Below are 15617 nucleotides of genomic sequence, written 5' to 3' on the forward strand. Positions count from 1 at the left end.
GATGTGTCTGGGGGCGAGAGCAAGAAAGTAAATGCAGGAAGAAGGTCCTGTGTTCTGGTCTAGTGGTCAAACCAGCTCATTTCATTAAAATAATCTGACATTGTTTCACGAGAGACATTACTACGTCTGATCTGGTCTCCGAGACTTCGCTCTGCTCTGCCGGCGTCTGTCTCCAACTTTAGCGGCGGCTGGTTTGACCACGGAGATACGAGTGACGGACGGCGAGCTTCACTGCTGTCTAATTCTGTGAGAGAAACACTGAAGTTGCTACAGTTTGCTTCTCTGCTGCATCACAGGTTCCTGAACACACCTGACTACAGGAGACCTCAGCTCAGACTGGAGGAGTACGTATAGTTGGTGCGGTTCGAGGTCGGATCACGTTCTCACCACAAACGCACCGCTCCAGAGTTCGACTTGTTTGGTATGCTTTTGGTGCGCGCCCGAGTGCGATTACTGCGTTCTCACCTGCCCAAACGAACCGCACCAAGGGGGAAAACCAACTCTAGTGTGATACAACCAAACTAAACGAGGCAGGTGTGAAAGCGCCCTAAGATTCCCTACAACTACAGGAATAATTTTAGTCGGTATGATCACCTGACCGTGTCAGACATCTTTTTAGTGATCGGTTACCTTGTAAAATGCTAACACTCTGCAAATGAAAACCAGGTTGTATGTCACCAGATTTCCCTTTAAGAGGACAGCATTATTACAACTTTAGTCAATTTGATTTGTTATCACCTTCTGCTGTCCTTTAACAGCGTACCAGTCTCCTAAAATATGTCAAATGTGTTTAAAAAAAAGTATTTACTGCTGATTATTTTTCATTGTAGAAAGTCGATGCATGCCATTGATCCAAAAGCTACAGAACAAACCTGTGGAAACCTGGCTAAACTACAATTGAATTTAAATTGGCTGCGTCCCATGAGGCGATTCATCACATTCAGCGGAGTGTGTAGAAAACAGCAGAGCAATTGCAGCTCCGCTTCTGTTCTAGCTTAGGCTTATCAGGTAATGCTGCTGTCTAATACAAGCAGCGCCAAACATTTCAGGACATTCAAAGGACATTTCAGCAGTGACATCATGAAACCACAGACCACACACCTGTCTTGAAGACCTCGTAGCGCACAGAGAATCCCGCCCCGTGTGTCTCGTAGTCAGAGACGAACTTGATGAGGAGCTGGCTGCCGCTGGAGATGATCGGAGACGGTGCGATCTTCCCGCAGAACTTTCCCAACATGGCTGAGAGCTCGTCCCCGCCGTTGTAAACCTCCACATAGTCGTACCTGTAGGAGGAGAGAGGAAATACAAGTTTAGGTTGTTGAAAAAAAATCACAAAGTGATAAATAAGATGGGCTGACCTTTTGGATGAATATGAGCTCTTTGAGAGATTGAGATTGAGATCATTTGGGCATTGTAGGCCTTTATTTATAGGACAGCTGAAGACATGAGTGAGAGGGGGGATGACATGCAACAAAGGGCCACAGGTCGGAGTCGAACCAGCGGCCGCTGCGTCGAGAATAGAGGATGGATACGGATTTGGGTTCGGACAGATATTTAGAAATGATGTTCAGGTTCGGGTCGGGCTCGGTCACATCAGCGCGATAAGGCATTGAACATTATAAACTTACAAAAGCTTATTATGTAGGTGTGCGCCTGTGTTAATGTGCACTCGTTGCCCCGTGTGCGCTGATGCGCTCATCTGTTGACATTTCTGAATTCCTTCCTACAGTTGCTTAATAAAAGCTTTCCACACAAACAAACGGACATGTGTCATTAGTATGAGAAAAAAAAAAACAGACAGAAAAGCAAACCTCTGTCACCTCACCCTCTATCAGGTGAGCTACCCAGGCGCCAATTATCTCTCTTTTTAACATCAACGTTACGGATTATTGGGCACCGGTGTTCCTCCTAGTGTTTTTTATGCGTCTTTGCTTGAATGCACACAGCTGTTGAACATATGCATGAGTAATTGTTGCGTCTGAGCCTAATTAATATGTCCAAAAACTCAACTGCAGTTCTATGTTTTAATAGTGCGTTCCATTTACCTCGGAACTCGGAAGCCGAAGCTGGGTGCATTTTATAGAGTCATTCCACTGATTTCACACAAGAAAGTCAATTTACTACAAATGTTAAAGAGAAAGCCGGTGTTACAGGCTGGAGGCAAAGAGGGTCTAACCAAAGACACTATCAAATTACATTATGGGAAGTGTAGGATCAAACATTTTGGAGCTTGACCCGTACAAGAGGATCAAAATTAGGATACGTGGGCTGCTTCTACATCGGTATTGATTACTTTGACTTCTTAGTCTAAACTGACTTATAGCTTATATAACTGACTTATAGACTTATAGCATTCTACAGTCAAGAAGATTCTCAGATACAGCAACTGTACGGTGAATTATTCAATGGCAACATCTGCTCATCTACCTTCTTTTGCACGGTGAAAAGATCAATATCTAAAGTCATATTATCTAAGGTACATTTAATCGCAAAGAACAAGATCTATAAATCATCATGTAGGGAACATGTGAGTGTAACTTCTATGTCTCCAGATTGTGTACAAATACAGAGAAAATCATTTATTTCTTTTCCCACAAGTAAAATATCCGACCACATATTTGGTTCCATATATACACTGGTCTACATCTGAAGTGAAAAATGACCTGATTTGCATGTTCTTTTGTATGCATGCATGTTCAGGCTGAACTGGACACTTCAATCTCAACTAGGGCTGCTAGATTATGGAAAAAAATCCTGATTATCTTGGTCAATATTGAAATCAGGATTATTTGACACGTATACTCATTGACTTTTGAAAATATGTTGCATTTATTGAACTTAAAAAACAGTGAAAGAGTTAAACAAACCAACAGAGAACATACTTTGAACTGTGAAATTTCCCTTCATTCTTTTCCGGTTTGAAATTTTTTTCTTATTCAGAACCCAAGACCAAGGAAGAGTTCACTTGCAAAACATAATGTACAAAACAATCGTTTTTCTCGATTACTCTGTTTTTGTGATCGTTAGGAGCCGAAATCGTAATCACGATTAAAGGTTTGATTAATTGCACAGCCCCAGTCTCAACTATGTGTTGAGACTGGGAAATAAATCCGATTTAGGGATTGGCCCCCCCTAGGTGCCTGACATGACTTTTCCAGTCATGATAATTTCATGCTGACTTCTGTAACATCACTGTTATCTTGGAAATGCACTTCCCTGTATACTTATAGCTTTTCCCTACACACTACAGAATGTGTACAGGACTTTGCATACCAGGTCACACATACAAGACATGTTTGATATCATCAGGACGGTTAAAACCATACTGCAAAGATTCCCAACAGATCATCAGCCCATCAGTTCTGAGCCAGCCTCAGATTTTCCCCTCTGACTGACTGGATGGGAAACCCCAGTGGATGTAGTCTCCGATGCCTCAGACATTAAGACTGGAACATCTTGTGCGGAACATGTGACTTTTTATAGTCTTCACAGAGCTGTTTCTAAGTGTTTTGCTGGCATTCTTTTACCATGATTTTCATATTCGACATTCTCCTTGTTTACACATTTGTCTTTTATTTTTACCATACTGTCTAAAAGCCGTTTGTGACTGTTTCGATAAGTGCTATACAAATGAAACATATTATACAGAATGTTATGTGATATAATAAGCTTCTTCCTCTTGCAGCCAGATGTGGAAACAACATGGCCTGGCGAGTATCTAAAAGCTGAAAACAGAGAGCCTGGGCCTGTGTGCCCATATCAGCTGTGCTGTCCTTGAGCAAGACAGAAAATCCATACCAGCTTTGGGGTCTCTGTGTTAGAGCTGACCTCTGACCTCTCTGACAAGACAACTATAAGGAAGCTGGGTAGAGTATCAAAATATTCCATCGGCATGGCGGCTTGCTGATCAGCAGTAAAAACTCTAATGTAGGAATGTGTGGAATGTATTTTTAATGAGACCCTTCCCTACAGCAATACTCTACAGTCAGCCTCATCAACAAGGCCCTGGACCCCCACTGACACTGACTCTTAACCCCCCCCATCCCTAGTCACTACACTTGCACTAACCTTCATCCTGGACTACATCTGCCCCTTGCACATACTGAATATTCTTTGCAAATTCTGTACTCAACCCATTCAGCCAGATGTACAGAAAAGACAAAAACAGTCATTGTCTTCCCACATGGTGAGAAACTTCCTCAGCAGGTTCGGACCCAAGTTCCTCAGTCAGCTTGTCTCAGGCTCAAGGAATTCCTCTGTTGACTGCTGATTCTTCCTCCTGGCTAACAGCGTTAGCATGCAGACGGACAGCTTGTTAGGTGGGGGGTTTTCAAAGAGTCCCTTCATGAGCTGGACGTGGGAAATTTGTTTTTCTCTCTCTCGAATCTCTCACAGACATCTTGATTAAATGGTGTGTCTCAAATATGTGTCTGACTATTTCTTTGATTTCGTTTTGTAAATTGTAAAAAGATGATTCTTTAAGGTTTCTAAGGTGGAGGGCGTCGGAGGTATCACTTTCCTAAAGTCTTTAAATGCGTTTTGAAATCTTTTTCACAAGTATAGACTACATTTCAAAAAGGTTTAATGCCCACAAGCTTAATTTCTAAATGGAAAAATAGCTTTAAAAAAAAAGACAAAGAATTTATTTTGTATTTCTTACAGTGAAGACGCAGACAGGAAGTAGAGACAAGGGACATGCAACGAAGGTCCTCGGGCCGGGAATCGAAGCAGGGACATTGCTGTGATATGGTATTCGTGAGGATGTTTAACTTTTTATTTTTCAGCAGAAACCAGCAAAAAGATGTTATCCTTTGAGAGAGACCAGATCAATGCAGTATATCTAACACTGTCATACAGGAGAAGTTGCAGCTAGCAAATGCACAATTAAAATTGCATAGGTAATCAATACAAATTCAACAGCAGCTGCAAAAGCAGAGACCAAACCTATACAGATGAAGCCACATTTTACTGTCCATACATCCGGGAACAAGCTATAATATTACTGCTGCAGCTACATCATCCGTAATCATTTATATCAAATGAGATTAATAAACCAAATGAACAAACATATTTCCAGGCAACATAATGCATCCGAGGCGTTGACAGCTCAGAGCATAAACAATGTTTCCGATGTTTAAATCGTGGTATTTGAGCTGGAGGTGTACAAAATCTGTTCTTTCTCTCTCCATCTCTGACTGTTTTGTTCTCTGTCAGTCAGTCTTAGTCTCCATGTGTTCACAGAAAGCTTTACATGCCCGGTGAGAAATGGACTTAAGTGCTCACTTGTAAAGTCTTATAGAGCCGACGGTGATGTTTATTGGATGGCATTTTTATTCATAGCATCAAACCTCCACCTCGCTCCCCCTCTCCATCCTGCTGTGTCTTACAGAGGCTCATAAAATAAGAGCCATAGGCAGAGAGACATGGTGTGTGTGTGTGTGTGTGTGTTTGTGTGTCTTGCATGCAGATGGCGTCACTCAGTCAGTCAGTCAGTAGTCAGTGCAGCCAGTCCTGGAGGCAGTAGGTGTTTACCGAGACAGGCCGTTTAATGAAGTGGCTCTGTCTCTTCACACTCTGGTTAAGAGAGAGTCTCTCAGTCTGCAGCCCTGCAGCCGGCTCTCCATCCCCTCGCAACACTCATTAACCAAACTGGCTAGGCATGCCCTCCAAATGCAGCTGTCACTAACAAATGCCTTGCTCAAGGGCAAAACAATCGCCATTCCATCTGGGGGCCCAACAGCAGATATTTAAATTTACATTTAATGCTATTAACTGGCACTCTTACCCACAGTCATGTACAGGAAAGTAAGTACAATTGGGCTAAACGTCAAACGTAATAAGCACCAGGAGCAGGAAGTGCAAGAGAAGGTCAGGAGATGTATAAAATCATTGCGGTATCTTGAAGAGGTGTTGGCTAAACTAGAAATCTGGAAGAAAATGTGTGGCGTGGGGATCTCTATACCACCAACTGATATAAAATACACCAAATCAATGAATTTATTCCATTGAAGCTTTTTATTTTTTTTACCGAGAAAACATAAGACTCAGTTACAATTACACTTTTATTTACTCACTAAAACAGCAACCTCTTCCATCCCCAATAATCTTTGATAAAAATGCAGAAATTCTCATCCAGGACACCCTCAATTGTTATTGTATGGCTTTCTTTGCACTGGGATTTGCCTCTCAGGCTATATGCCATGGCCATTGGTGGGGGACCTACCTTTATAACTTCTCCATCTTTTACTGCTAAAAAAAAACGCAAATTCCCAATTTGATTTACAGGTGACAAACTGTAATTGTAATATTCCTCCTAACTAGCTGCTAGAGTTGAACATCAATCAAAGATAAGGCTTTAAAGGACACAGTCTTGACACCATAATCAATTCTTTTGTTAAAGATGCTAATGCAACACTATAATATAAGTTCCATATCAAAAAGGAAAGTTGAAACATGTTGCGACGAAGACTGTGCGATGCAGTAGAAAGCTCCAGAACAAGTGAGATAGAATCTTGACTTGAGATTGAATCAATATAACAATAATTGAAAATCATAAGTTAGCATTAGCAGCAATTTCCACAATGGCTGATTTGAAAAAATTAAAATTGTAACACCTACAGAAATGAATCAGAGTGGCAATCGAATAAAAAACCTTCATACAGTTCAGTCAGTAAGTGCAAAGCAAACTGACCAAAGCAGTGACTACCTGGCACTGACAATGTTAGCATATTGAACCCAAATGGGGATGTGGAAGATTATCTCTTTAAATAAATCAGATCCAGACGGAGAAGGGGAACTTTCACACAACCCTGCGTTCCTTCCCACCTCCTTCCAAAGCTACTGGAGTACTGAGCTAACCCTGCTCGTTCATACACTTCATTAATATGCTCGCCGTGTTGTGTTGTGTGTCCCCCACCCGTGGCTAACTTCTTAACACACATCTGGAAGGTATCAGGGGAGCATTTCAAGAGCGACGTTTGAGCCTCACTTTGACTATGACTATATTTGAACCTCCTGCAAAGCAAAGCTAAAGCTGGGAATGACTCAGTGTTTCTCCAGAGCAGCGTCACACCTCTCTCCCTCTGTCGTTCATTTCTTCCATCCGCGTGTCTTTCCCTTCATCTGGATCTGTCTGTACAAACACTGTCTGCTCTCTAACTTCCTCTCCAGACATTAAAAGATTCCTCCGAAAAACTTGCACTTCTCTGTACACAATGTGGCTTTAAAAGGATACATTCCACTTTTGATACGCCCAAACCAAATACTCAGGAGTTAAAACGATGAAGTTGCCATCCTTGTGCGTTGAGGCTTGTGTGCGTAGACTTGAGAAGGATCTTTGATTCTGAGGGTCTGACACCTAAACCTGAAGTTAACCATGAATACTTTAAATAGTTCCAGTGCTGCTTGCTGTCTTAGAATGTGGTCAATGCGAAGTCCCTTTGTCTTTACTCATTGAACAAAGAAACTGCACTAACTAAGAAAATGGTCAGACAATTCAGGAAACATCCTGTTACTTCCTGTTTCCTGTTATTAGTCATTTATGATGCTCCCTGACAGAGCTTTCACACCAAACAAACAGCACATACAGTACTTCATCTGGAATGTATCTTAAGATCCCACAAAGCAGAGTAATCAATCATGTACAGGTGCTATCCAAGCTTCATTTAAACCAAAGACTATGTGAAGTAACACAGTACAACTTTTCACACCTGTCCACATGATCTCATATTCTTGCTTTGGACTTGTGTCGCTTTTTGAAACATTACTGAGACTTTTTAAAGACTAAGTGCACAGCACACCAATTTCAACTTCTGTCAGTGATAGTATACAATTGGACAGACATGCTAAAGGTTAAAGGTTAGTATGTTTTGGGGTCAAAACACAATTGAGCTGATCTGTGGGCTCAACACCGTCCAGAATATGGAAGTTAATGCCACATTGTGTATTCAAGACAATGGCATTTGCAGTTTTATCCTCTCTGAAACAAGTAGACTCACCCTTCTTTTAATCACAAAGGAGGACATTACCTTGACTTACATTAATTCCCGGGAGACATGTGGGAACTTTGACCATAACCACTACATGTCTAACCCTAACCCTAAACACATGGTTTACCCTTTTGGTCAGTTTTTGTCTCCTACTGGGAGGTAAGTCCCAAAAATGTGACCGTGTGAGCAGATTTATGTCCCAACAATGTGAGTAATACAAGTCCACACAAAGACACAAACACACACTGGGGAAGCTGTAGGCTGCCATGTGGGGACTATGTGAATTTTGTAATACATGAGTGGTTTTTGTGTTTTAGTGCCGCTAAACTCAGTATGACCAGTCGTTCTGAGCTCTGCTGGGAGGCTACAGATGGCACGCGTGTGTGTTTCATCCAAATGTGTGAGCAGAACACACACTACGATGCCACCTGCCATCAAACACACACACACACCAGTCCATCCCTTCTCGTTTCTCACCTCATTCACATGCATGCACGCATGCACGCATGCACGCATGTATATATATATATATATATGCATAACTACTCACTTGTATTCAAGTTTGTACTTCTATGCTTGCAATAATCTACTTTTCCCACATTAAGAGCCAATGTATGTGGTGCAGCCCCTATTCATTTTCTATGGGATACAATTTAACTGCTTCACAAAGCATCATGGGCTAGCAGGCAGTGTGGGATTGACACAACAAAAGGGAGAGGTCATGTTGTGTATGAGGGTGAAATTCACCTTGAAGTTCTGTAGAGATTTGCTTAAAATGTTCCTCTTTGGCGTGACCCTTGGCTCCATGATTACAGGAAACGAATATGTGCTGCTTGGCACAAAATCATGAAAACAGGCTTCTTATTTACACAATGATTGCTAACGAGCAATACTCGCTAGGCTGTGCAACTCAGTCTCCTCAAAATTAGGTTTATTTAATGCTCGTTTGTTTTCACAATTACGTTGTGATTACGTCCCAACTGCATGCCTTGATTAATATCACAAGCTACATTTTTGGACTTTGACACTGGAGAACAGGGTTAGCATCCTGTGTCCTGTGCGTGGTTAGATTCAGGTAATAAAAAGACTTAGGTAAGGGTTAGGGAAAGTTGTGCCTTTAAGTGAAATGTTAATAATGTAAAACACATTGTATCCTGTGCTTTAATTTACTGCTGCCATATTTAACCAAGACTTTCCTTAACCAAGTGCTGAGTACCTTAACAAAACCATTAAAAAACTTTTATTGTCAGAGTGTTGTATTGCAGGAGCGAACACAAATGAAATCTGTTGCCAGTGTTAACAATTACTGATGCGTTCAGTATCAACATTTTGGCTTGCCATTTTCATTAATTAACAACCTTTCTCATTATGTTGATAAACTCATTGTCAGGGCATCATTTCATTTCCATTTAAACATATTTGCTTTTGCAAATTAGTTAGATATAACCGTCATTTTAAGAGGTTGGCTTGTGTCAAGCAAGAAAGACAGAATTGCTGTCCTGAAATCTTTGCACTCTCATTGGTCCTCAGCAGTTGTTACCCCTGACCTTAACCTAAACCCAAGTCTTAACAATAAAATAGCCCTTAGATGAAGTGAGGACCAAAAACGTCCTGACTCTCAACATCAAAATAATGGTCCTCACAAAGATATACATACAAGAGCAAACACAAACTCATTAATGTTTGCAGAACTACTCATTAGAGCTATGAGCACTCATTAAATACCATTTTCTTGTACACATACACACTCCCAACACATATTCATATTCAGAAATAATCAGTTTTACACTTGCCATCGGTCCACCCACACACATCGCATTTATGACCATGACTGTTTATCAGAAGCAATAAACAAACACATTTCAAAACAAACAGAAACATCCAAACCTTGATTTAATGATACATTATTAGGTAACCCCAGTATCTACAGTACACTTTCTAAAAATGTAGAAAATGTTTTGAAAAGAATCCTATTAAAATAAGTAAGATCACACACACACAGAACCACACAAACTCCTCTACCCCCAAAAATAAATTGGGCCAAGCAGCCAGAGTATGAATATCCTCATCCTTCAACCTCGGCCGTGCAGATACAAAGCCACGGCTGCACAATCCTGCTGGGAAATTAAAACGGAGACGAGGAGGTGGAATTTGTTCTCATTTAGGAAGCCTTAATCTGACAGAGGAGGGAAGGAGAACACCATTTCCCCCTTTCTTTCTTAGACAGACTGTTTAGGGACCCTGAAGGATGAAATGAGATTTGGTGGAAACTCAGTGAGGTTTAATGTGAAAAAGTTGAGAAAAACGAAAGTCAAAGTAGACATTTCAGAGAGGTGGTGGGGGGGTAAAGTAGTTTCTCTGAGGGTCAAAGTATTGCAACTCTGTGTGTGAGTTTTGGATACATATAATTAAAAAACATCCAGGTGTAACTGCAACGCTTTACTTTTTGCACAGACAAAAAGTAAAAGTTGCATCTGCTACAGAAAAATTGTAACTACATCCGGAGTCTGTCTGGGTAACTTTAGACTTAAACACAGAAGGGCGTTTCTAAGTCTGAATTCAGAGAAAGGCTAAACGTCTCGGTCTGCACCTTAGAGATTTGGGAGGAAAAAGGCACTCTGTCAAGCGACACTCAATCCACACCTTTCTAAAGCGAGTGAGGGGCAAAGCAATAAACACTGTGTCACTTCAACTGCACTTTGACACGTGTTAACCCTCGACAAGTTCATCTGCCTGGCCGACCATACATTCACCTCTCTTGTTCCTGACAACATGCAACATTAATTAGCTAGCTCGATTCAAACACACATATAGAAAGCCCAGCAGGGATCGCTTTGTATTGGCAGTGAGAGAGTCGAGTTGACAGATGGATAGAAAGATAAAGAGCAAACAGTTTCCTGCCTTCATGTCAGAGAATGAAGTTATTAGGCAGAGATGCCTGCTGGTGCTGTGACTTAACGAGTTGCATTTGAGAAATAAACTAAGTTAAAGGAGGATAAGCACATTTGCCAAATGAGCTTTTCAGTCACGAAGAAACCAAAAATTACTCTCCTGTTCTTTGTGGATCATTGATCTTGGAGCTCCAGGCTAACACTTTAGCAGCATGAGTGATGAAGAAGGCACTAACAACTAGATATTGCAACAGCGACTGGAACATATTTCAGTGTCATGTTAAAATTATAATTACTTAATTGAACAAAGATGTTCTTTCTTGGCTAACTAACCTGGTTTACATGGAATGAAGGTGTCTAGTATAGAAGACTGCACAGTGAAAGAATGAGCTTACTCATACAGTAGACTTAACCTGACTGTATGATATATTAAACTTATATTGCACGTTTAACAAAAGTAAATATACATGCAATATCATGAAATCCTTACTTTTTTTGTGCAGGCAGTTTAAATAAATTAATAATCCCATGTCTTTTACCGTTTCTTATTTCTGTTTTGCTCAACTTTTTACTTTTCTCGATTTCATAGAGAAATATTGATGTTTATCTGACAGCTGTAATAACTTTAAAGACTTCAATAAATTCCAACTTATTATGCAGTTTTATGAATTGAACTATCAAACCTCATGTAATGTAGTTGCGCATGACCTCACAAGGAACAGCTGCAACATTAGATGCAATAATGTAGAAATCCTTTACCAATACAAAGCAACCATGTCTCATAATCAAGCATCAATCAAGTGCTTCTTGCTGTTTGGACTCTAATGCAGAACGTTCACTTGTTATTGAGAATTGCAACATTGTGCTAATTTAGGGCTGGGTGATATGGAGAAAATCAGATATCACGATATTCTTGACCAAATACCTCAATGGCGATATTGCAACGATATTGTAGGAAATATTTTCAAATGTCTTGTCTTCTGTACTGTCCAGTCCTACCGAGGACCCTCTCGAAAATGAGATGACACATCTCAAGAGGTATTCCTCGTACAATAAATAAATAAATAAATAAAATATTACGATATTACCGTATCCAAAATCTAAGATGATTTAGTCTCACATCACAATATCGATATAATACTGATACATTGCACAGCCCTGTGTGCTATTGCTACACAGGTAATGGATCTAAACACCACCACTACTACTGGTTAACACTAATCTAAAACAGGGAATCTTAGTGAGCACTGTACTAAAGTGTTGGCATATAATACCAGAACAAATCACGTGACACGCTGATGATTTTGCTCTCAACACTTGACTAACACACCCATTTCCTGTGTTTCCGTCAGTCAGCAATCATTAATCATTACACAGAGTTGGGTCATCAGACTATATGATATATATTATATCAATATATGTACTTGTTTCATATATGCAGTGTATACATGTATATATGTTTGTGCCTCCCACACATTTTAATCTGTTTATCGTCTGCCCATGCGCGTGCATGTGTGTGTGTGTGTGTGTGTGTACCTACATATCTCAATGGGAGGTCGCCCTGGGGCGTTTCTACCCAGACAGATACAACACATTCCTCTACAAGCTGTGAAAGAGAAAGACTTTATTGTCTGCGCTGCTAATGAAAAGCCATTTTTGGCTCCAGCAGGGGCAAGTTTCCCGTCGCACATATCTAAAAGGACAAAGCCTCCCAGGCCACTCATCCTCCCCGGAGAAGGTCAAAACACAGTTTGGACCGCTGACCGACCTCTGACCCTCGTATCCCGCCGGTGACAAGTCCCAAGTGTGACATTGAATTTTCACGGGCCTCTTAAGTTCCTAAGAAGGCAGATTTGCAGATCAGATGAATGTGAAGTCACATGTCATTTATATTTGATTACAAGAATTTGTAATGGTGTCGTGACTTTTGGGACTCAAAACATATAGGTCAGTTTTTAGTTTTTTTTTACATACTTCACAGAGTAAGAAGTAGGTCATGGCTTGTCTGTCATGGCTCTATCTATCTATCTATCTATCTATCTATCTATCTATCTATCTATCTATTTATCTATCTATCTATCTATCTATCTATCTATCTATCTATCTATCTATCTATCCATCCATCTAGCTATCCATCTATCTATCTATCTATCTATCTATCTATCTATCTATCTATCTATCTATCTATCTATCTATCTATATTAAAACTGTAACTAAGCCAAAGACATGTTCAATTCTTATCATACGTCAATTTCGATTTCTGGTTTCCCTGAGAGCTCTGCTGAGGTGTGAAAGCTGCTGTAGCTCCATAAAAACAGTCTGAATGTTACAACCAAGTGCTTCACATCATTAACATCATTGAAGGTGCGTAACATAAAAGAAAACATAGAAAGAAGATAAAAACGGGGATAGAATGTCACAATTAATGGAAAATAAAACCAGCTTGAAGCAGTAGCGCTAAGCCTACAACTGGTGGTCTATTAGTATAGATTGGGCTAAAAGTAAACGAGGGCAGGTGCGTTCCATTTTCAATCCCCCGCAGTTGCCTCGCCCACTATCACGCTGCTCTTCAAGTGGCCTCTGTGCGAGGTCTGTTGTTATGAAATATCAAGGGCTGAGGGGAAGTGAACGAGGGGAAGTGAAACTACTAAGGAAACGCAGCCTAGGACTATAGTAACAGTGAATTTAAATCCATGTTTCTGAAGGATGCATGAAAGAAAAAAAGACTTGCAGTACGGATGAAGCCTGATCCTACAGTAAAACTGTCCAACCATCATCACATTAAATGAGATGCCTATGCCTCGTTGGATAAATCCTCCAAACGTATTCAACCAACCAATCCAGCATTCCTTCCGTTTACTCCTCTCTCATTTTCATGCTACCTCCAATGCTCACAGTGGATTTCAATACATTGAACTACAAACAAGATAACAGCCGAAATAGTTCAAAACAAGTGTTATCGTCACTATTAAATCCAACTGTTTACTCAGATAGATACCCCCCTATCGTGCATAAGGGCGTGTATGTTGCTTTTGGGACATCTGGAGTGTATTAGCGAGTGCGTACTGTAAATCCCGGGATTGCAGCTGTGTGTGTGTGTGTGTGTGTGTGTGTGTGTGTGTGTGTGTGTGTGTGTGTGTGTGTGTGTGTGTGTGTGCGTGTGACGTTGCTAGCTGGGTTTCCCTGTTTCTCCCCTCCTGCCAAACTCTCTCCTCGTTAATCTGCTCGTTAGGGATCTAATCTGACATGTGTTTTCATTTGTGTGTGAAAGTGTGAGTGTGTTTATGTGCGACTCACTGATGAGCAGGGCATCCACGATAGGTCTGATTACATTTACAGCAAGTTGTTAATTGTGTGTGTGTGTGTATATAGCATATTCCAGTGTTATTTATCCTGCCTTTGTATGTGTACATGTGTGTTCCATATGTGTGAGCCGGTTCATAAGGGACGCAGAGTTTGTGTCTATAATTGTTTAGAAAAGCTAATCCAAACTATGGACAGTTGCATAGGAGAAACAATAGCATTAATCAAAGATCAGCCTTTCTTTCATTAGACAAATATTTGCAGCTGAGAGACGAGAGTCGTCTGGTGAAAGTCAGCCAATGTTGGAACTCTGTTTTTACACTCATCTATTAAATGGCGGAAACCAGGAATTTGGTATTCATTGACAGATCAATTGTGCAACATTATCAAATCAATGAAAAGGAGAAACACAAGGCTGTAAGTTTATTTGGACTATTGGAGCTTGGCTGTTGACTGCTATTCTCATATGCTAATGATGCATGTAATCACAGTTTAAACAGCTGGAGGAATGGCTCAATTTTAGGTCAGGAAAGTTCAACACTTCCAGTTCAGCCTCACATGTTTGGTTCAGGCTGTAATCAACATTCTGATGAAGCAAGCAGCTATTTACATTTAAAAAAACAAAGTTAAAATAAACCCACTGTACGCTACCAAAGAGACAGCATAGTTGCCATCTGGTGAACACAGTGGAGCATTTAGCAGCTGGAGACCCAGTTAGTTTTTATCAGAAGTTGACCAAAAGAGAGTTAAAAGTAGAGTTCCACATCGTGAAAGGCTGTGACATGTTGCGATAGACTCTCAGAGATTTTTTTAGTTAGTTGAAAGAGACTATCAGTAGAAATTTGCACTTTAAAGTATAACTGTTTAATGGTGCTTTTAAAAAATTAGGATGGAAATGATTTCCTTTTGGGTTTTTTTGGGGAATTCGACAAGCAATTTGTTGTATTTTAGCAGAAAACTGAAAGCAGCAGAAAGGCAGAACTGAGTACACTTTAATATCTGTTTATTTATCACAAATAATATCTGTTCTCGCGATATTCGACAATGTTATTGCATATTTTCCTCATGTCGTGCAGCCCTACCAGAGATATGACTTCACATGAATGCTAAGCTTCACTTACTGACTAACTTTACTAAGTATCTTCAGCTACTTATTTTCCAAGTTGATTCTTGCACTGGTAACGTCGCAAACAGTCTTTGCTGTTAATGTGGTTCAGAGACAAACCACAGAAATGGCATCTGTAGCTACAATTTGCTCAGTCATCATTCTGTGTGGAGTTTTCTATCAAAGTTCAGGTTGTACGCAGCGAACAGTTCACCATCATTTATCCAAATGGAGGAGAGGGAGACAGCGAGCAGAGGAAAAACTGGGATGAAAATATGACAAGAGCAACATGGAGTTCAAAGAGAGAGAGAGAGAGAGATGGTGCAGGTG

The 15617-nt window shown here is 40.5% G+C and overlaps 1 protein-coding gene across 2 annotated transcripts in view; it reads right to left on the minus strand.

The window, feature by feature from the left end:
• LOC120568250 (neuropilin-1a-like) overlaps window positions 1-15617 on the minus strand; it is a 103703-nt gene that overhangs the window by 76335 nt on the left and 11751 nt on the right. For both annotated transcript variants that reach the window (XM_039815635.1, XM_039815634.1), the window contains exon 3: window positions 1102-1283. In XM_039815635.1, coding sequence (XP_039671569.1) covers window positions 1102-1283 — 182 coding nt within the window. The remainder of the gene's footprint in view (window positions 1-1101; window positions 1284-15617) is intronic.

Source organism: Perca fluviatilis, chromosome 11, assembly GCF_010015445.1.
Source record: "Perca fluviatilis chromosome 11, GENO_Pfluv_1.0, whole genome shotgun sequence".
Lineage (NCBI taxonomy): Eukaryota > Metazoa > Chordata > Actinopteri > Perciformes > Percidae > Perca > Perca fluviatilis.